This window comes from Hetaerina americana, unplaced genomic scaffold (genome assembly GCF_022747635.1).
Source record: "Hetaerina americana unplaced genomic scaffold, ioHetAmer1.1.p SCAF_220, whole genome shotgun sequence".
Classification (NCBI taxonomy): Eukaryota; Metazoa; Arthropoda; class Insecta; order Odonata; family Calopterygidae; genus Hetaerina; species Hetaerina americana.
The window spans coordinates 189,698-211,480 of NW_027286787.1; the positions used below are offsets into that span (position 1 = coordinate 189,698).

At 37.2% G+C, this 21,783-nt stretch overlaps 1 protein-coding gene across 1 annotated transcript in view; it reads left to right on the forward strand.

Annotated features, from left to right (window-relative positions):
* Positions 1–824: 824 nt before the first annotated feature.
* LOC139689360 (uncharacterized) overlaps positions 825–21,783 on the forward strand; it is a 77,519-nt gene continuing 56,560 nt past the window's right edge. Inside the window, exons 1-4 of the mRNA XM_071586441.1 lie at positions 825–966; positions 1,615–1,688; positions 3,189–3,330; positions 7,951–8,146. Coding sequence (XP_071442542.1) covers positions 1,620–1,688; positions 3,189–3,330; positions 7,951–8,146 — 407 coding nt within the window. The 5' untranslated portion in view covers positions 825–966; positions 1,615–1,619. The remainder of the gene's footprint in view (positions 967–1,614; positions 1,689–3,188; positions 3,331–7,950; positions 8,147–21,783) is intronic.

Here is a 21,783-nt window from a genome sequence, read left to right on the forward strand (position 1 = left end):
GGAAGCGTGGTCATTGAAGCAGGAGGATAGACGTAGATTGGAGGCTTTTGAAATGTGGGTGTGGAGAAGAATGGAGAAGGTGAAATGGACAGAGAAGAAAACAAATGAGGAAGTACTTGGTATGGTGGGCGAAGAGAGTGATTTGTTGGGAGACATCGTACGGAGGCAGGAAAAGTGGATGAAGGGCGTATTGACCGGCAGTGGGATGTTGAAGACTGTAATAGAGGAGATAATGTTGGGCAAACGAGGAAAGGGAAGGAACAGGAATGGGATGTAGGACGGAATGAAGGGAGGAAGAAAGTACTCAGAGATGAAAAGGGACCTGATGTAGAGTAGGTTGCTAGATTTTGTTTTATTAGGAATTACAAAATATTTATTTTGTAGATGGGTCCATCCAGAAACCTACCTTAACCGGTAGATTACCTTATTATCGCAATATTGGGTTGTAATACAAACGAAGTACAATCTTTTGGTAAACCAAGACTCTACCGGATATGTCGCATTTGTAGGAAGTAAAATACCCTTTAATTAAGGAATAACATCAAGTGAGGTTGATAAGTAAGCCCCGTAATAAACCCTCTCCACCAATTATTAGGATGGTTACTTTCAAGCTCAAAATGCTCTCATTCACTTCAAAATCGTACTCCTAAAAATTACAAATATAAAATAATATATTGTTTCAAAAGATATCTTAATTTTCTCCGAAACTATTAAGTAAAGTTCAACGGTTACGTCTCAGCACAAATTCTGCCATATTCAAACTCTCGAGTGATGCGACCGACTGCATAGATCGACTTTGAGCGATTGGCATCGCAGATATCGCCCACACTATCTGAAGTCCAAAATGGGGTCGACTAAATTAAGCGCAAAAGTTTTTGTCCTTCTGTGTTAGTAGGGTCACGGTCTTGTAATGAATATCGAATGCGTTATGGATTACTCAAATTCCTGAAGTTCATGGATTGAAGAGTAAGTGTTAAATAAGTGGTTTTAACGCTGGTAATCGTTTCATTTTGAAGTTAGGATAGTTTTTATTTTGTAACTTGCTGGAGATGTATTAATAGACTGTGCGAATAATATTCATTGTGGAATTTGTCGGTCAAGCATGTTTTCCATTCGAAATTAATGTCTCATAATATCGCAATCTAACATCTTAACCGTTTCTTGTTGTCATAACACTTTTCTGTTGCTATTCACAGTTTGAATTTAAATAATGATTCATGCTTTTCACTGAGGAAGTTGACATCTCAATGACATCATTGTCTCTTTAGCAATTCTATGTATGCATATTTAAACGTCCCTCAAGATTTGCACTCCTTATTTTTCGGAATTTCAATGGTGTTGACTTATGTGTAACCTTAGACATTGAAAAATTAGTCATGTTTTTCATTGTTTAAGATGTTTATGGTTCCAGTTGACCAATATATGCTCTTGTATAATAATTCTTACCCATAAGATAACATTCCTGTTCCTACGCCCATTGGTGTTGTAATATTTGTTAGTGGAATTTTTACAGCTGTATAGTAACGATTGAGTAAATGGCAACACGATAATTCCTAGCCATTATTCACTATCACATGTTTGTACTTTGTGTATATTAATGATAACTTTTTGTAGGTAAAATGGCAATGGAAGGCGGGCCGTACCTTGTCCAGGCAATATTTTCTTTCAAAGGAAAAAATAATGATGAGGTTAGTGCTTTATATTAACCGCTGATAATTGGTCCATCAAGTTCATGACTAAATATAAATAAAATTTGAAATCAATTATGGCGTATGTATATGACCTGTCAATGTAGGAACTCTAAAATTATTTAAAGAGCCTGTGCTTACCTTTGAGCAAGTTATTTTTAACTAATTGTTAGACACGTGAAAGTTTCATTGAAACGGTGTGTCATTATTAGTCATATACGTGATTGCATTTATGGTTTTAAACTGTGCTGATTACTTCAATCATTTGTCTTTGCTATTACAGTGCCATTCTTGTTTAATGTGGTTAATTATGATGCCTTCACTTTTGAGTAAGTAGGAAATTTTGGAATGTGGAATTAAGTTTGACTTTTATCATGTGTGGATTATACCGGGTGTAAGACAACCATGCCTAATTCAAATAGAATAAATGTGTGAGTTACTCTTGAGAATTAAATAATCGAAATCAAGAGTGGAAGACACATTCATATGCAATAATAGCAAAAGGTAAAACGTAGAGGAAAGAGAAGCATAAGATTGACAACTTGGGAGATAGTCGGATAAAGGGAACCATTGTAAGAAAACAGGCAGAAATGCCTGAAGAGAAGAAATTTCTTAAGGAGGTGGATCCACCTTATTTTGGCATTTCTTCTTTCCCTAATTAGCGAGGTACCATCGTAGTAATGGGGAAAGCACTGTTATGAGGCTGCTTTGTCTATAAACCAGAGATTGCCAATGCGCTACTCACCAATGTCCTGACATCAGTTTTAAAGTATTCCAAACACCTCTAATTTTGAATTCTTCTATCCACCTAATATTTTGGTACCCTGGAAAATCACCTACCCTTGGTGAAGCCAAACACCCCTTAAGTGGGCTTTGTACCCTTAGCAGGCGTTCTTTTGGCAAATAATAGCTTTGATGGAAACTTGCTCAAATATGGAGAAAAGCTGTGTTGAAGGATTCCACATATATAAAATTTCAATCATAAAATGTATTGAAGTAATCACCATTATGTGCCAATATAGGTTTAAAAAAATTGTGTGCCTCATTTATTAACTATTCAAGTTGTTGATTATTTAAAATCCTGAAGCATGTTATTTGAATGTTTTCAAAAATTATTAATTTGTATGGCAATAATTTTAATAGTTCTGCTATCCTTAAATGAATAATTAGGTAATTTGCTGCCTTCATAAATTTGCGATTAAACTCTGAAAAAGGGTTACTTTTATAATCAACTATATGCTATGTTCAAACACATAAATAAGAATATGCGAGAGCCAAAGTATTTATATCCCTAGTAAAGTTAACATTAAATGTTCTAATATGCATTGAAGACACTCAGATTGTGTTAGAAATGACGGGGCCCAAAAAACTACCTAAATTCTCAGTGGAGTATCCTCGGGAAGTTATTTGAAATAAGGGGATGCGTTTGATGGGACATGTTGAAGTTGACCTAATGTGACGTGGTGCTTCTTCTCATGTGTCTCTCAATTATCCTTCCAGCTGTGTTTTCGGAAAGGAGATGTCATCACCATCACGCAGATGGAAGAGGGGGGCTGGTGGGAGGGAACACTTGAAGGGAAAACTGGCTGGTTCCCGGCAAATTATGTTCAGGAATATAAGCAACAAGTTCCTCTGCCTCAAGGTACCAGCGATGGCATTATTTGTTCACATTATTTTTGGTTTGCAAAAGTAATTTTATTAATATTGAAGTATAGCTGGGTAAAGGAAAGTGATATTTTGACAGTAAAAAATATTATTGAAATATCGAGCAAATATTGTCAACTGTTGTGGAGGCAATATGAAATGCACCTGGTTTCTAAAAATATTCATAGGATGTAAATGAAGGCTCACCCTTGGATTTTCTGCAGACTTTGAACTTTGTGTATTTAATGAAAAAACTTGTTGTATGAAAAGCAGACCATCATAATAATATTTAAATAATTCTAGGTCCCCTATGGAGAATACAGGATGGGCAGTTCATAACGTATTTTGCCCATATCTTCTTAAAGGGTTGAATTGTCTATTCAAGGATATATTTCCTTCAGAAACTTTTTATTCCAATGAAGAAATTCATAAATATTGTTTAAAAACAATACAATAAATTATTTTAACATTTTTAATACTTGGGGAGATTATTTTGCTAGAGAGATGATGCATATTTTATGGAATTTGTTAATGGTATAATGAGGAACATCTCTCCTGAAGAGGAACCTTACACATCAGCCTGCTTTCACTGTCTTATTCTTGTATTGTCTAGATTGCATTCTTGCTTGACCTGTGACTATTATGTGCCCACCGTGACCTCATCCCTCTGGCATTTTAGGTGTCACTTAAAGTTTCTCTTACCGAACTTGAACGACTGCTAGGTGAAATTCTGGAGAAGCCGGCGAAAGGAAGTCCTTTTGTCCCACTTAAAAATAATGTCTTGTTCATGGAAACATAAAGTGGACACATTATGATAGGCATATATCACTTTTTCTTTAAATACTCCCTAATAGCATACATGTTCTATTAGATTGCAGAATAACTAATGGTGGCTTTATGTACACTTTATATTTTACGGAAACGGAGTAGCGTTGATCTTGTTGAAGTGGAAAAACATCCATATTGTAATCCTATAACATTCATATTAAAGTCATGTCTTGGATGACTAGTAATCTTTTTTTCGAATGCACTCAAATGTTCTGCAAAATGTTCATTTATGTGCCCACTTAACTCTGCTGAAACACTTCTTAAAATACACAAAGCTAACAAATACATCCTGATTGATTCTACATTTTACTCTACTGGTGACCTCATTATTTTAATGGCATGCCCTAATGTTGTCCATATCCTCTTCCTAAATGTAAACTGATCTTCTCCTAGGTAATCGTTTTCTCTCTCTTGCATCCTTTTGCTGATGAACCTTTGATGAGTTAAAATCAAACTTCTTGTCCATTCCCTTCTTTATTGCTACTAATTTGATCCTAAATTCAACAACTTCCATGACACATTCTTTCATTGTTTCAATGAATGTTTACCTTTAATGTCATTAAACGCTCCAGTTCTCTATAAAATAAAATACAAATGGGTACCTGAAGAAATTAAGGCTTTTTCTGCTATTCTAAAATAGGTTTTCCATAATCTGAAATCAAATGATTCTCTGCCAATGAGGGCATACCATTGGTCCATTAAGAAGGAACACAATAATTTGGTGACAAAGACCAAAAGAAACTACTACATACACATCTTAAAATCCTCTAACAATCATAGTAAATCTGCCTGGAATCTCATTTAAAAGACTACTCAGTTGTCATAATTTCAGATGTCAAGTATAAATGCTTTTTCTCATAATAATGTTCTTGTTTCCAACCAATAAAATATTGTCAGCCTACTCGATGAAAATTTTCTCAATTAAATCAATTCAATACTGCTTAATAGCGCAAGTCACCAACTAAGTTCTAATACACTATTACTGGGTATGCCCCACCTTGCTCCTACAATCTTCCTTCATCCCCCAAGAAGTTCTCTCGGGTTTCCCACTGGGTCAGGTTGCAGTACACCGACGTTTCGATGGCTGACTCTGCCATCGAAACGTCGGTGTACTGCAACCTGACCCAGTGGGAAACCCGAGAGAACTTCTTGAATACCATATGCCGGGAAAACCTGAGATCCTTCATCCTGCTGATGACAAAGAAATTAGCGGTGTTATTAAAAATTAAATAAGAAATACTCAGCTGGATATGATGATCTACCATCCCCTATATTCAAAGGAATGGTAAATCCTTCAGTAATCCATGTCGTTGCACATAAAGTCGATGAATCTCTATCCTCAGGCATATTGACCAATTGACAAAAAGCGGCCAAAATGAAATATGAATAACTAGACCTATTTCTATCCTGTATGTTTTCTGCAAGTTACTTGAACAAGTAAGAAATAATTTATTGCTGTGCTTCTTAAGTAAATTCAATATCCTCTCTGATTCTCAATTTGGTTTCATGAATAAAAGTAAACTGAAACTGCTATAAATAAATTCATTCATGATATCCTACTTGAACTTCACAAAAAGAAAAATGTAATTGGTGTTTTGTATGACTTAAAAAAGGCTTTTGACTCAGTTGCTCATGCAGTATAACTGAGAGAAATTACATCTCTGGGATAGCCAACCAAAGGGTAAAATCTTTTTTAACAGGAAGATCACAATTGGTTAAATTTTACTCAGCCAAATCAAAATCATTCACTAACTCTAAACCCTTGGTGATCGAGAGAGGTGTTCCTCAAGGATCTATACTGGGTCTCCTACTTATCCTTTTACATACCTGCAACCTCCCTAATTATTTTGTCAATGGGTCAATGCATATGCATGCAGTTGATACAACTCACCTAACCTCCTCCAAAGATTTAAACTCTTTCATAGTCAAGAGAAATATTGACCCTACAAGTAAATGGTGTGAAGACTACTTTGTTTGTATTAACAATGAGAAAACGGCATTTATTCAATTACATTCCCACCAAAGGAAAATGACAGCCTCCCCTTCTTTTGAGGATAAATGGGCCGTGTATTAAGGACTCTACTGTAACAAAGTTTCTAGGGTTACATATTCATGAGTCCCTATCCTGGGAAGCTCATGTTGATCAACTATGCTCTATTGTTGCCACAGGATACTGCTCTCTCAGTCTATTATGTATTTATTCACAGTAAACTGAAATATGGCATTGCTGTGTGTGGGCAATCGTGCCATTCCATGCACCTCTTTAGGTTACAGAAGTTGGCAGTAAGAATCCTGGGAAAATTTCCAAGGGCAAGCAGTTGTAGACCTTACTTCAAAAGATTAAACATTCTTACTCGATCCTGTTTGTATATATTCCATGCTATAATCTTGGTGCAGAAAAACCAAGCCATGTTCACTCTGAAAACCAATGCTGATGTACATAGGTATGGCACAAGAGGTTGTGACGTCTATAGAATAACTGCCCAAAACTCATCCATGTTTGCTAAGAACCCTGGATATGCTGGTGTCATATTCTTGAAAACCTTACCTTGAAAATTTTCTTTGAACATTCCTTTTTACATCTGGTGTATGAGTTCCGTGTTGAAATCACTCCACCAGATGGAGAAAGGAATGAGGATGGACAAGTGGGAAAAGCTGGAAATCAGGAAGAATTTAAAAACGGGTCATTTGGTCTATGATTTATTGTTTTAATACATCTCCCAAATCTTGGAAGTACCCCTTTCCTTCACAGAAAGACCCCCCCCCCCACTGTGAACCCACCAGTCACCTAACCTGACGCTTAACACCCCTCTCCCCCCTCCCCATCAACGCCGGTCACAAACCCCACTTTTTCCCCCTCTTTCCCTTCCTCTCTCACCCACCCTTCCTCTCCCTCATGAATTGTATATAAATGGTCTGCGACTTGATTAATTTGTACCTGATGCATAAGTGTTGAAATCAGTTGTACGTAAATAAAGAACAGTGGAAATGTACATTGTGTTCTTCATTTAAGGGAAGATTAAGATTATTATTCCTGCTTTTCCCTCTTACGGGATGACATCAATACTGATCTAACGAGGCTTTCTTCCCTGTTTTCGTAAACTCTTGAGTGCCTTTTGAGGGATGATACAGCCTTTTTAGATTTCAATTCTTTAAATGCTTTTTCTGTCTCTCAGTTGAGTTTTCCTGGTTGTAAGCTATCATAATCCAGGTATGTCCTTTCTATATTCAAACTCTCTGGTCTTTTATCTGTATCACATAGTTTCTCTTTGTTTTATGTGAATACAATTCCATGCACTCATACACAGATTCCTCCCTTTTCATAGAAGTGTCAATATTGTGGCTAGTATACGTATTCATTTTGGTACCATCTGTCTTAACTTTCTTTCTTTTTATCTTTCACCATTTTGTTGCCCTCTTTTCCAACACTGCAGTTAACAACGGTAAGTCATCCCTGACATGTGATGTACTATGACTATGGAAAAACATTTATTTATGTAATAAATGAATGTTTTGATTCATGCTCCAGAGAAGATAAGTTGTTGCAGTTGTCAGTTCAGGTAATGTCTTTGTCATAAATGATAATCAAAGCTGGAAGGCCCCGCCCTAAGCTAAGAACAACTTAGCTACCCATAGCTAAGAACCCTATCTCATTGCTGTCCATTGTTCATGTAGATGTAATGGAATTAGTTATAGGATAGACTCGAAACCAAAAGCTGAAAATCTGTGGGTCGACTGAATCTAGAATCGGTGAGATTACTTTAAATGATATTTCATTTCTTGAAAATAGGTGATGTTCCTCACTTGCCGGGTGCCAAAGGAGGAGCTTCACCCATTTCTCCAGGATCGCCAATGCAAGGGGTGGCAGCTCAGAGGGCTTATCGCCATGTCGTCCTTGCTGACATGGTGGAGTCAGAGAGAGTGCATGTGACTGAACTGAACACCCTCCTCAACTCATACCTCAACCCGCTGCAGAAAAGCCAGCTGTAAGTAGTGTCCTCTTGGTGTTAGTGAGGGTCAGAATAGGCTTTTGAACTTGCAGGAATGTTGATAGAGGCGAGAATGTTTGCTGAGGTAAATGGAAGAAAGGTTTGGTATATTGAGCAGAGTGATGGCAGGCAGACGGCATTTAAATTGAAGAATGACTTATTGTAGCAACAATTTCAGAGTGTGAAAATCATTCGCCTTGACGAGATTCGAACCCGGATCCCTTGATGTTTGACCGAGTGCTTTAACCAGTTAAGCTATCAAGGCATCCTCTTACACTCTGAGATTGCGGAGGCTTTAAATCAGTGTTTCGCAAACTTTTTCGAGCATTGGATCCTTGAACGTATGCTCTATGCCCCCTGATCAATAGCTTTAAAATGATAATCTAAATCATAAAACATAATGACGAAATAAGGAACATTCAAATAGTTAAGTTAAAAATGATGACTAATCAAGTTTATTTACAATCCAATAGATGCATAGTTTTCATGCCACATGTATGCAAAAGAATTATTACACAATGTAAAAGGAACTTAGGCGAGAGTATACTTTTTACACAGAAGTAAATTATCCAAATAAATATTTTTAATAAAGCTTTTTTTGAAGTTCACATGTAGATGGATAGATAGATTTATTTGCCATAGAACAATACATAATTATATGGGCTTCGTTAAGATTCAGTTACATTTATGGGTGCATTAACATGCATATAAATTCATAGAAATAATAATGTACATGAATTATATGAGTATTAAAGATTTTAAAAACAGAATTCCCTACGTTGGCTCTTTCTATTTACTCTAGGACGCTATAAACAACATTATTTATAAAGAAATTTTTCAACATTTTTTGAATTTTATTTTCTTGGGGAGTATATGTTTTAACTCTTCAGGAAGTCGATTAAACACCAGTCTTCCTGAAACTTCTGGCGTTTTTTGTAGTGCTGCTACTCTGCAATAGCCATTATGAAGATTATCCTTACCCCTGGTGTCGTACTTGTGAGCACCCCTATTTCTGACCAGTGAAGGGGTTTTGGTGCAGGCATACAAAATCACATTATACATTTAGATGCAGGGAATGGTCATGATTTTGTGACATTTGAAGTACTCCCTGCAGGATTTTCTTGCATTTAGTTTAAATATAACCCTTAATGCCCGTTTTTGAAGTGTGAGTATTCTATTGATGTTTCCATGTGCTGAGCTCCCCCAGCAGACGATGCCATATCAAGCTATGGACTCAAATATACCATGGTATACTGGGATTAATATTTCTGCATTACAATAGTTGGCAAGATTTTTTCAAAGGAATAGGGCTGAATATAATTTTTTACTACATTTTTCCATTTGAAACCTCCAGCTTAACTTATTGTCTATTTCTAAGCCCAATAAGGTGGTATGTTCTAACTCGGATATCAATTGGTTTCCTATTTCTATGGAAATATTTAACTGAAGGTCTCTATTACGAAATACCAAGTAACTGTTTTTCTTGCTTTTAGTTGTAAATTATTGACATTCAGACATTGAGCGACTGAATTCGCCATAGCATACATATCTATTTCTAATTGAGCTGATTTAGTATGACCTGCTATTAGACTTATGTCATCTGCATAGAGCACCATTTTATTATTCTCTGGAGAGACTATGACTTTTTCAATGTCATTCATATACACCAGGAAAAGTAAAGGACCTAATACAGAACCTTGTGGAACACCATATTTAGTAGTTTTCATTGTTGATTTGTAGGTAGCACCATTTTTCCGACAATTTCTACATACTGTTTCCTATTTTCCAAAAAAGATGTAAGGCAGAGATGAGCTACTCCCCTGATACCATAATGTCCTAGTTTAGTTAAAAGAATGCTAGATTTTACAGAATTGGAGGCTTTTGATAGATCCATATTTCCCCTTGTAACATACTAATCATATGTAATTTTCGTTGTTAGTAGTTATCTTTGACCTAACCTGACCGTTGCCACCAGGAAATTTGCCTAATTGCAACGTAATTGTGTAAAATAAAAATAATGCTTTTTATCACTTAGAGCTTGGGTAATTTTAGTTGCATAATTACTGCATGCAGTTCTACAATTTTATTTTTTGTGAAACCATGCTGCAACTGAGAAAGAATTTTATTGTTTATGAAGAATTTTAATTGTCTTTCTTCCATCAATTTTTCAAGTATTTTTGAAATACATGAAATAATAAATCATAAATACATGAAATGTCATTTTTTTACTTAAATTAAGCAATTATATAGCATGAACATTTTCAATTTATAAAAATAGAATAACCAATCATGTTTTGTTAAAATTAGTTCAACATTTAAGTGACTTCTGATTATAGTTTCTCATGGTCTAGAAGTCATTTAAGGAGATTCTATTGCCTAATTCAATGACATATTTCCATCAAATAAAATTTGAATGAGATTAATGACCTGAGGCCATTTTCCTAGGTCCGGTTTAATGTCACTTTGCAGGAATCTTAAATCACGGCATTTACAAACCTGAAGTATGTTTCTCTCCTTGAAAATAAGCTGAATGACTGCACTAAAACCAAGTTACACCGAATATGAAATTGGAAATGGAAGGAGTTTAACCAACTTCCATGATGCAGGAAAACTGTCGGAAACCTCCTTCTGTAACCAAAACTCTTAATAATTTATCTTAAACTCTGGTTTCAATTCGATGTCATTTTGTAGTGCAATTAATTCTTACGCTAATACTCCAACTTCCTCAATATCTATTATTATTATTATTAGGTAATATACCGGCTAAGGTAGGCTTTTATATAGACATAATAACTAATTAAATAATTTGTGACCCCTAGCAAAACACAACATCCTACTCTACATCAGGTCCCTCTTCAGCTCTGAGTACTTCCTTCCTCCCTTCATCCGGCCCAAAATCCCTATCCTGTTCCTTCCCTTTCCTCGTTTGCCTAACAATCTCCCCTCAATTACAGTCTTCAACATCCCGCTGCCGGTCAATACCCCCTTCATTCTCTTTTCCTGGCTCCATAGGATTTCTCCCAGCAAACCCCTCTTTTCACCCACCATACCAAGTACTTCCTCGTTTGTTTTCTTCTCTGTCCATTTCACCTTCTCCATCCTTCTCCACACCCACATTTCAAAAGCCTCCAGTCTACGTCTATCCTCTAACTTCGATGACCACGTTTCCGCGCGGTACATAGCTACGCTCCATATCAAAGTATTTACGAGTCTTTTCTTAACATCCTTACTCAAAGTCCCTCTCATCAACTCCCTCCTCCTTGTGAAAGCCTCTTTGCCCAGCACAATTCTTCTCCTTACGTCCCTACCACTTTGACTGCGTTGGTCCAAAACACTTCCGAGATGCGTAAACTGTTCTACCTGCTCTAGTTCCCTCCCTCCCTCATTTTAATGGATAGCTTAGCCTTTTTTTTTTCTAGAAAATCGCGTAACCTTTGTTTTATTAATATTGATTCTCATCCGATACCTTTCGCACTGAATTTCCAATTCACTCAGCAATGCTTGCAACCCCTTGGCTGACTGACAAACTAAAGCTCCCCACCCGCACCTGAGCAGTCTGAGACATGTACAGGTTACGGATTAGCATTCTTTCCCTCCAACCTATTCCTAATTTCTGCAATATACTCATTAGTTTTTCCCAATTCACTCTATCAAACGCTTTTTCGAAATCTACGAATCAGGCAAATACCTCCTGGTTGTGTTTTAAATTCCTCTTGATTAATAATCTCATTACTGCAATGGCATCACGCGTACCTCTCCCCTTCCTAAACCCAAACTGATCATCCCCTAAGTAATCATTTGCCCTACTCTCTATCCTTTTGTTTACGATCCTAAGAACAACTTTAGCTGTGTGGGATATCAAACATATTGTCCTAAAGTCCTCACATGATGTAGCCTTTACCTTTTTCAGAATGGGAACTAAAACTGATCTCAAGTCTTTCGGCCAGATTCCTTCCTCATACATACTACGAATCAGCCCATGTATAGCCTCTTCCTCCCACATTTGCCTTTTCTATGTCTATCTTTGTTGGCCTAAGTTTTCTACCGTACAGTTCTTCTATTTATTCCTTCCATCTCTCTTGGATCTTTCTTGTGCCCACTATTATCTTGCCCAACTTATCTCTAACTGTTAACACAGATCTTCTGTTCTTACTTCCCGATAGTTATTTAACTTTGTTGTATAGCGCACCAATTTCGGCCTTCCTCTGCAGACATTCCATATTCTGAAACTGCATCTTCCACCTTGATTATTTTGCTTTCTTTGTTGCCCATCTCAATTTAGTATTTAACTCTTTTAAATTCATTTTGCCTAACTCTGTGTTTACATTCTTCAATTTTCTGCTCTCATCCATCTTTGTAATCATCTCATCCATGATCCATGGTTTACTTGTCCTTTTTCACATTTACGGTTCCTATAGTTTCTTTTGCAGCTTTCGATATCCCTTTCTTGATGCATCCCCATTTTTCTTCGATAGAACTCAGCGCTTTACCATCATCCATAATTTTCTCTACAGCCTGCTGGTACTCCTTCCTTGTCAATCCATATAATGCTTCTGCATTTCATTTCCTAACCCTCTGCCCCTGCCTTATCTTTTTGAAACCAACACCTCACTTCATAACAACTAAATTGTGGTCTAAGTCCGCACCTGCTCCTGGGAATATGTGAAAATTTATCACACTTCCTAAACCTGTGTCTAACCAGAATATAATCTAACTGATACCTTTCTGAGTCACCTGGCATTTTCCATGTATACCTGCGCCTTTTGTGGTGTCTAAACCAAGTGTTGGTGATGTGTAACCCCTGTCTCCTGCAGAACTCAATTGCTTTCTCGACGTGGTCATTCCTCATGCCTAAGCCGTAGTCCCCGACCTCATCACCATCTCTTCCTTCGCTCACCGTCGCATCCCAATCCCCCATCACTATCAAATGTTTCCTCGGAGGAACTTATGCGATTATGTCCTCTTAACTGATCATATATCCTATAAACCTCATCCTCCAAATGGTTGCTTGGTGGCATGTGTAACTGAACAATGACCAAGTTCGTAGGTTCTGCTTTTATCTCTACTAGTAATAATCTATCCGTTACCTGCTCTATGTTGACTACGCTTCTTCCTACCTCTTTATTCAATATGATGACAACCCCTTGTTTCTCTCGTCCCCGCCACTATATAATTCTATAATTGTCACTCCAGTAATCCCTGCAATCCTTTCATCTCACCTCGCATAGACCTAAAATATCTATATTTCCCCTTTCCATCTCTCGCTTAATATTCTCCATTTTCCCTGTCCTCATCATTGTCCTTACATTCCTCAATATCTTCTAACAGATTTATCCCACAATGTTGAATTTCCATCAATCGCTGCATCATATTTTTAAGCATGGTGGCTAAATGGTCTTGAAAGACTCAAATCATCATCACCCATACCAGCTTGTTATTCTAGCTTAAGCAGGGAATGAAGTGATTAAGCTCGCGGCGACCTGTGTTGTGCTGAAATAAAACATCTTGGAAATAGACACAGTCACCACAGATTTTGCCTTTGTAAGGTTAGTATAATTTCCCTGCAATTGTAAATTGAATTTATTGAACTTCTCAAATAGTTCCAACTAAAATTTACATCACTCCTAATCTCTTCAAGGTTATCGCTGAGAAAAGCATCTTTCCCCTTAAAAAACAGCACGACAGTGTCAAAAAGATTATAGAAGTGCCTTCTACAATTACCTTTTGATAGCCAACGAACTTCCATGTGTAGTGGCAAATGGTTGAAATCTTTGTCATTCTCATCACACAACTCTTGAAAGAGTCAATCGAGCAATTGCGTTAGAAATTATTTTTATTTTTTTCCCTATTTATTTTTTTTATCCCTAAAGAACTGCTCTATGATACTAAATATTGACTCCTCTTTAGTGTCAGGTTTTAATTGCCTTGCAAGCAACTCTTCAGGTAGAATTTCATCTTTAAGAAAGCTTCCGTCAGCCGGAACACAGGCAATTCATTGCCTGGCAAAGTTGACTCGTCAAACTGAAATGCTAATTCTGTTGTTCTCAAGATGCTGTACAATATATCTTCTACATTTTCTGCCATTTCATCTATTCGTCATTGAACTGAAGTGTTGCTTAGGGAAATAATGTTTGTTTTAGCATATGGTGTCAAACTCAGGACTTCACTTACTGCTGGTAAGATGAGTTCTTTTTCGTATCAGGGTGCCTTCCCATTGGCCGCCTGTCGTTCCTGGTTTCACCCATTACTCTAAGGATCGGTTTCCACGTGTTGCTCAGGTAAAAGCCCGAGTCACTGTTAAAATTATGTTTTTGGAGGCGGGTCTCGATGGCCTCCTTAGTGAGTCCGTCCCAGTGTCCGTTGGATCAGCATATAATTTTGGTCCCCTTCCACCTTATCTTATGGTCCTTGGTAAAGTAATGGCCCGCCACTGCTGATTTCTCCAGTTGCCCCAGTCTGAGATGCCTCTGATGTTCTTTCAGCCTTTTTTCGATTGTGCGGCTCGTCTCACCTGCGTAGACTTCACCGCACTCACAGGGGATCTGGTACACTCCTGGGGTCTTCAGCCCGATGGGGTCCTTAGCTTTGACCAGCTGTGCTCTTAACTTATTTCGTGGTTTGTGGATTGTCTTGATGTCAAATCTCCTTAATATTTGGGAGATTTTTCCGGAGATTGTGGAGACGTATGGCAGAAGGGCCTTGGTGATGGGTTGGTGAAAATGTTGAAGTATTTCTGTCTTGTCAGGATGTGCCTTCCTGAAATAATCAATTAGTGTGGAAGGTTTCACCACCTCTTTTGAAAACACCCTTTCGCATAGTAAGCACACTGCTTGTTTATAAGGGACTCTATAAATCGGTACTTAAGATAATCCACGTTATACTATCTACATTTCTTCTTTGATGAGGCATTTTGTGCCATTGTGTTTCTACATTAAAGGTGTAAGTATTAAATTTTGTTAAAATAAAATTTAATATATGTTAAATAAATAGAATACACACATGATTCAATCTTTAAGTGGTTGCTCTTCAAAATAAAATTACTAATAACCATATGAAAAACATCAAAACAAAATATTTATGTGCTTGCGGCATAATTTTAAATATGTATAAGCAAGGCTGAATATATGTATTTGTTCTGCATACCTGGTTTAAAACAGGATTTACGAAGGCAATTTGAAAAGTAAGGTCTCCAATTTTTTTCATGAAAAATTAATTTTATTCTCAACTTTGTGTACATTGTACGAAAGGCTGAGCATTTAGCTATTTTTCTACATAGTCGCCTTGGCGATCAATCACTTTTTGCATCTTTGTAAGCAGCTTTTTAATGCCGGCATTGCACCTTTCTCCCACTGCATCGCAAAGCCAACTGACGACTGCTTCTTGCACCTCCAAGTCTGACTTGAACTTCTGTCCTCCAAGGTGTTTTTTGAGAGCAGGAAACAAGTGGTTGTCGCTGGGGACAACGTCCCGGCTGTAAGGAGGGTGATATCCCAGCCGAATTCATTGAGTAGGGTGGTCGTTTGATGTGACATGTGGAAGTGCTTTGTCATGATGAAAATACACTCCTTTGGTGAGGCACTTGCAACTGAGGACCTCTGACACAATATTCTGCACGGAGAAGTAGCCACTCTCTTCATTAAGGTCTTCCTTTGTCTCATGAAGGGTGATTCTCCGGTTATTGCACATCATCTTGTCAATTGGAGCCACTGTTGATTCCAGCATACTCGGCCACCCTGACCGCTGCTCATCGTGGACGTTTTCCCGGCCGTCAAAAAACTCCCTGCACCACCGCATGTTTTTTATGTCGATACACTTCTCACAGTACACTTCCACTAAATGGCAATGAATTTATATCGGAGAGGCAGTAGTTAGTTGGCTTCGCAGCACGGCGGGAGAAAGGTACGCCGCTGGTATTAACCACTTGCCTGACAGGATTTTAATTTTTTTCTGCACAAAAAATGTAATTTTTTATTTTTTCAATCTATTCTAATGTTAATGTAAAGAAAAGGCAAAGTGTTACAAAAAGTTTTTATCACATACTTTTTATAAAAATTGAAAATATTGACTTGAGTATTTTCACAATAATTTCTAAAAGTTTTTCACTGTGTGATATATTTTGAAACAAGGTACTGCACAATGTCCGACGTCACTTGCTTGGCAATAAAACCTTGTTTCTCTTCTAATCTTTTTGCCAACACCATCCCTTTTGGCACAACAAACTGCACACTGCCTACAAGGCTTTTCCTTCTTCTCTGTGGGTGGAATATATTCAGGGAAGTGCCTCTCAGTTAGGTGTCTAGGATTTGGTTCTACTGAAGGCCTTCCACCCTTACATGACGTATCATGTGTGTAGTACCTCTATATTATATCTTCCACTAATGTCATTCTTAAGTCTAGGTTACTCTTTATTCCACCATTCTTCCTATACAAGATGATAGCATTCCACGTGGCCTGGTCCAACAAGTGAAAAAAAATTTTTTTATTATACTTTTTCCCCCTTTTCCTTATAATGGGGTAATTTGTTAGGTGCTGATCTGCCCTATCTACTCCACCCATTGTATTATTATACTCAACCACGACTTTTGGCTTCATTTGCATGATATCCCTGTTTTTAAATTCAACAAATTTTTCATTATGTACTGTAGAGAATACAGTAACAGCCTTTTTGTCTTGCCATTTCATCACCATTACTTTACCTCTCTGGAAGGCAGTGAATTCTCCCAATTTCAACTTCTTTTTCTTTGATATCATCCGGCACTTCCTTCCTTGTAACTCTCAATGTCCCATAAGTATCAGTTCCTTTGGCAACCAATTAATCAGCCAGTTCTGGGGAGGTGTAATAATTGTCTGTAGGAGGCAATAACCTTTACCTAGTAGAGGTTTCATTAGTTCAAGCACAATCTGGGATGTTGTAGGAAGATTAGTATATTCCTCATTCAATACTGATCCTTTTCCTGTATAAATAATAAATGACCATATATATCCAGACTTAGATTCACAAAGCATAAACGTCTTTACCCCAAATCTAGCTCTTTTCAGGGGAATATACTGAATCCATGATAGTCTACCCTTGTACAGCATGTGGCTTTCATCAATAGAAATATCCCTCTCAGGTGTCAGCTAATTTGAGAACTTTCTGTTCAGATATTCAAGTACAAGCCAAATTTTATTTAGCTTGACACAAGGATGTGTATCTCTAGCAAAGATACTATTGTCTGCAAAATGCAGATAGCGTTTGATGAGTACAAATCCACGGTATGTCATAATATTTGAAAAGAATGGAGTAAGAATGGTCTGCCTCTTTGACCTGTACCATTCTTCAACTGGTTTGCTTATAATTTCCTGAAGAATGATCAAAGCAAAAAACACTCTAATTTCATTAGTATTGACAGGCTGCCAGTCTTTACACCTTGAAAATTTTTTCAAAACAGAGGATTCTATGTACTGGTCAGCATATAAGTTGGTTTCCACAGTTATCAATTCAATAAGGTAATCATCAATAAATGCCTCGAAGTGTTGAAGAATTCCAGCAGTTTCATCAATGTCTAAATGAACAGCAGGAGAAGCAGTAAGAGGAAATTTTGGAGGTGGTGGTTTGGGACCTTGATGGGAATCGGTCGGACACCACACTCTTGCATCAAGCAATTGGGCAGATATGTCTTCATCATAATCGGAAAATATGTTGGTAGCTGAAAGTTCCGAATTGTGCATGGAAATGCTTTCAGAATTACTCAATTCCAAATCAGACACAATAAGAGGAAACTCTGCATAAAAATAATAATAGCATTTCAATAAACAAAAATCTTTTTAGGATGAGATATAAGAAAAATAATTCATAAAATTTTATTAACTGTCAAATATCATACCTTATTTTGTGCTAAGAAAAAAAGAGATTTCTATATTCAAATATATTACAGTAAAAATCTGGCCTAATATCTTGATTTTCGAAAACGAAGAAAGTTCACCACCAACATCAAAACGTTGCCGTCCTAACCAAAATAAAATATAATGAAAGAACAAAGTTCCAAAAGTTTCCAACTACTGTTGTTAGTGTGCAGTATGCTAGAGTCATCTGGAGAGTAAACTAAGAACTCCTTGAAGAAAGCAATCATAAAAAAATGGGTGAATCAGAACCGGAGGGAAAAAATGCCCGTGCCACACACGGGCACGTCAATTTTGGGAGGAAGCAGTTGCCCGTGTCTGACACAGGCATGTCAAGCAAGTGGTTAAAAAGCTGCTTACAAGGATGCAAAAAGTGATTAATCTTCAAGGCAACTATGTGGAAAAATAGGCAAATGCTCAGCCTTTCGTACAATGTACACAAAGTTGAGAATAAATTTGATTTTTCATGAAAAAAAATAGGGGACCTTACTTTTCAAATCGCCCCCGTATATAAATGTTATTTTGCTTTTGAACGGTAGTACATTTATCACACAAGCCCGAATTGGCAAATGGTTTGTAGTGAGTTTGGCCCAGAGGTCTGCACATACACCTTTGCCATCTTTAATGGAGATACCAAACACTCAACTGCAAAGTAAGCTCCTCTCGAATTTGATTTATACGGAGGCGGTTCAATAAGTACCCGTGTTAGAAATGAAGAAACCATTTTTTCAGAAACATTTCTTATTTTTCAACATAAGCCCCTCTTAGAAAGATGCACTTCTCCCAATGTTCCAGCCATTTTTTTAACCCGTCCGAAAATAGGATTTGTCAAACTCTCCAAAATATGCCTGTCTCGGAGATAGCTTCCTCGTTTGAGCTAAATTTTTTTCCTGCGAGCCATTTCTTCATGTTGGGGAATAAGAAAAAGTCGCAGAGAGCCAGATACAGATGTTTGCCCACGTTTAAATTCGTTGAACCAATATCTAACTGTGGTCATAGATGGCAAAGTGTCCCCATAAACAGCATCCAACTTTGCTTTTATCTCCTTGCATTTCTTCCCATCCAAAAACAAAAAGCGAATTACTGAACGATACTGCTCTTTTTCCATCTTTGCAGAAATCACGGAACACGTCTTACTCGAATGGCTGCCAAATCCAAACTAACCTTAAAATCAGTCTGAAATTTGTTTCACTGTCATTTGATAGATGGCAGCTCACGATGGTAACATAAACTTCCCTCAGGAATGCCCTTTGTTGTCAAACATGGGTACTTATTGAACCGCTCTCGTAATACTGGTCTAGTCAGTTGATGGTGAAATAATATTTCTTTGACTCCTATTCTATCGTTATGAATCATATTAGTCGTAGAGATTCCCTAAATTGTATTAATAAGAAAGGCAGTTCAAGGGACTGTTTCGGTGAAATTGGCTTTGCTTCAATTTTTGCATACTTGTGTTTGCATTGGTTCAGCTAAAGTTTATTCGATAGCAAGGCCATCTTTTCATTTGAAGATATATGATTAAGAGGAATTTTGTAAAGAAGTATGTTTACTACTTAATTTACTCGTGAAGGCGAAATATTTCTGAAGTTTTCTTTTATTCAAAGAATTATTGTGAGTATTACCCATTGTGTGAAAAAAGCTGTGCTTCAAGTAAATTCACAATGGCAGCAAAGCCGTGACTTAAATCAGTGAACTAGGAATTTATTATATAGATGTCTAGCCAACAAATAGAAAATTCAATTGTATATATTGTATTGTATTGCCGATCCCGGTGGCGGCGGGGTAACGTCCTCGTCTGCCATTCCAAGGGTCGCGGGTTCGATTCCCGCCTGGGTGAGTTTCCCTTCATCTAGGGCTTGGGTGTTTGTAAATGTGACCATTGTTATCGTTATTAATAGTTCGATGTAAAGGTCAAAATGTGCTGTTTTCGGACTAATATGAATAAATAAATAAATAAATATACAATGTATGAGAGAAAAGGTCCTCTTTTGGGACTATCTATTACCATTCCATGAAAACATTAACTATATACTGGCCATTTATTTTTGTAATATACTTTAAAAGCATTTCCCATCATAAAATAATACTAAAAATCGTATAATAGTACTATAAAAAGAATGATATCATGCGTTGAATGAAAAGTAACCTACCAAATACAGCCTTAATAATATCGTTGGAACCAAATTGCGTGGAAAACAATTATCCAGGTAAATATTTGATGTAAAAACATGGAATCTAATTATCAGATGAGCTGATTCCTCTCGTGTTTCGTACCCGTTTTATTAATGCTGAACCTTACTGCCTAAGTACTCAGTGTTGTGAAGTTGTGCCCACGATAGATCATATGAGATTAAACCCCTTCAAAAGTTTCCCTTGTGCGAGAAAGACTTGGAAATTTTTTTCAACCATTCCTACTTTAAAATGGAAGTAAACACATGGTTTAAATTGCTTCCAGATGCGGAAACAATGTAAACTTTAAAAACAAAGCTTAAAAACGGATATAAGGAAATTTACCGAGCCTTTGCAGATGTCACATTGTTGTGAAGATGTTTCAATTGAGTGTTTAGTAAAGTTTCACAGCAACAAAGCAGAATTTTTGTGACGTTCGATAACCATGGATGAAACGTGGGTCCATTATTTCACACCCGAGACAAAAGAACAATCAAAACAATGGATTCAAAAGGGAGAACCGTCTCCAAAGAAGGCGAATACTTTCATCTGCAGGCAAGGTCATGGCATCGGTTTTTTGAGATGCGCGTGGCATAAATTTCATTGACTGCTTTGAAAAACAAGAAACTATCAACGGCAAGAATCATGCAAACTTATTACAGCGATCAATGAGTGAAGAAATGAAGCAAAAGCAGGTGCATTTGGCTCAGAAGAAAGTGTTGTTTCATCAAGACAATGCACCAGCTCACCAATGCGTTATTGAAATGGTCAAAATTCATGAAATAAAGTTTGAATGGCTACCTCATGCACCCTATTTGCCAGATTTAGCCCGCTCGGATTATTTTCTGTTCGCAAACTTGAAAAAATGACTTGGGGGGGGTCTAAGATTTTCCAACCATGAAGGAGTGATATGAGCAGTTAATGGCTATTTTGAGGAGCAAGACAGTTCTAATGATAAAAAGGGTATCGAACTTATTGAACACCGCTGGGAAAAGTTTGTAGAGCTGAAAGGAGATTATGTTGAAAAATAAATAATTTTTTTCTTAAATTTTTGTGTTTTCTTTGTTGGGTTGGGTACTCTAGGGATTACCATCGTAGCTCAGCAGTATTGCATAGCTGGAGGCAGCCAATGAAAAATGGCCATAAGTCAAAGGCATAAGCCTTCTGAGGAAATGGGAGAGGAAAGAATTAAAATCTGTGATGCGTTTACAAGGGCTTTGAGGGAAGCTAAAGACTTGCATATAAATGTTTGGGAATGAATTTTGTGGTTGATCAAATGATTTGATGCATAAGTCTTTTCAGTTTTGAATATAACTCCTATTGCAGAATCCTTAGGGGTAACACAAATGTCTGTGACAAGGAAACCAATTCTCCCTACTCGGCAGGAAAAAAGTGAAAGGGAAGGCTGAATACAATACAATGCAATACAATTCCAATGCAACAATTTGTTTTCAATTTCAAAAAATCATTTGCCTCGACCGGAATATTAGCGGAAGACTCCGTTAAGAGTTACTGTTGTGGCATCTCCTGCAGTTTCCTACAGTGGATTGCATGTTTGTGGATGACTCCGTTAAAAGTTACTG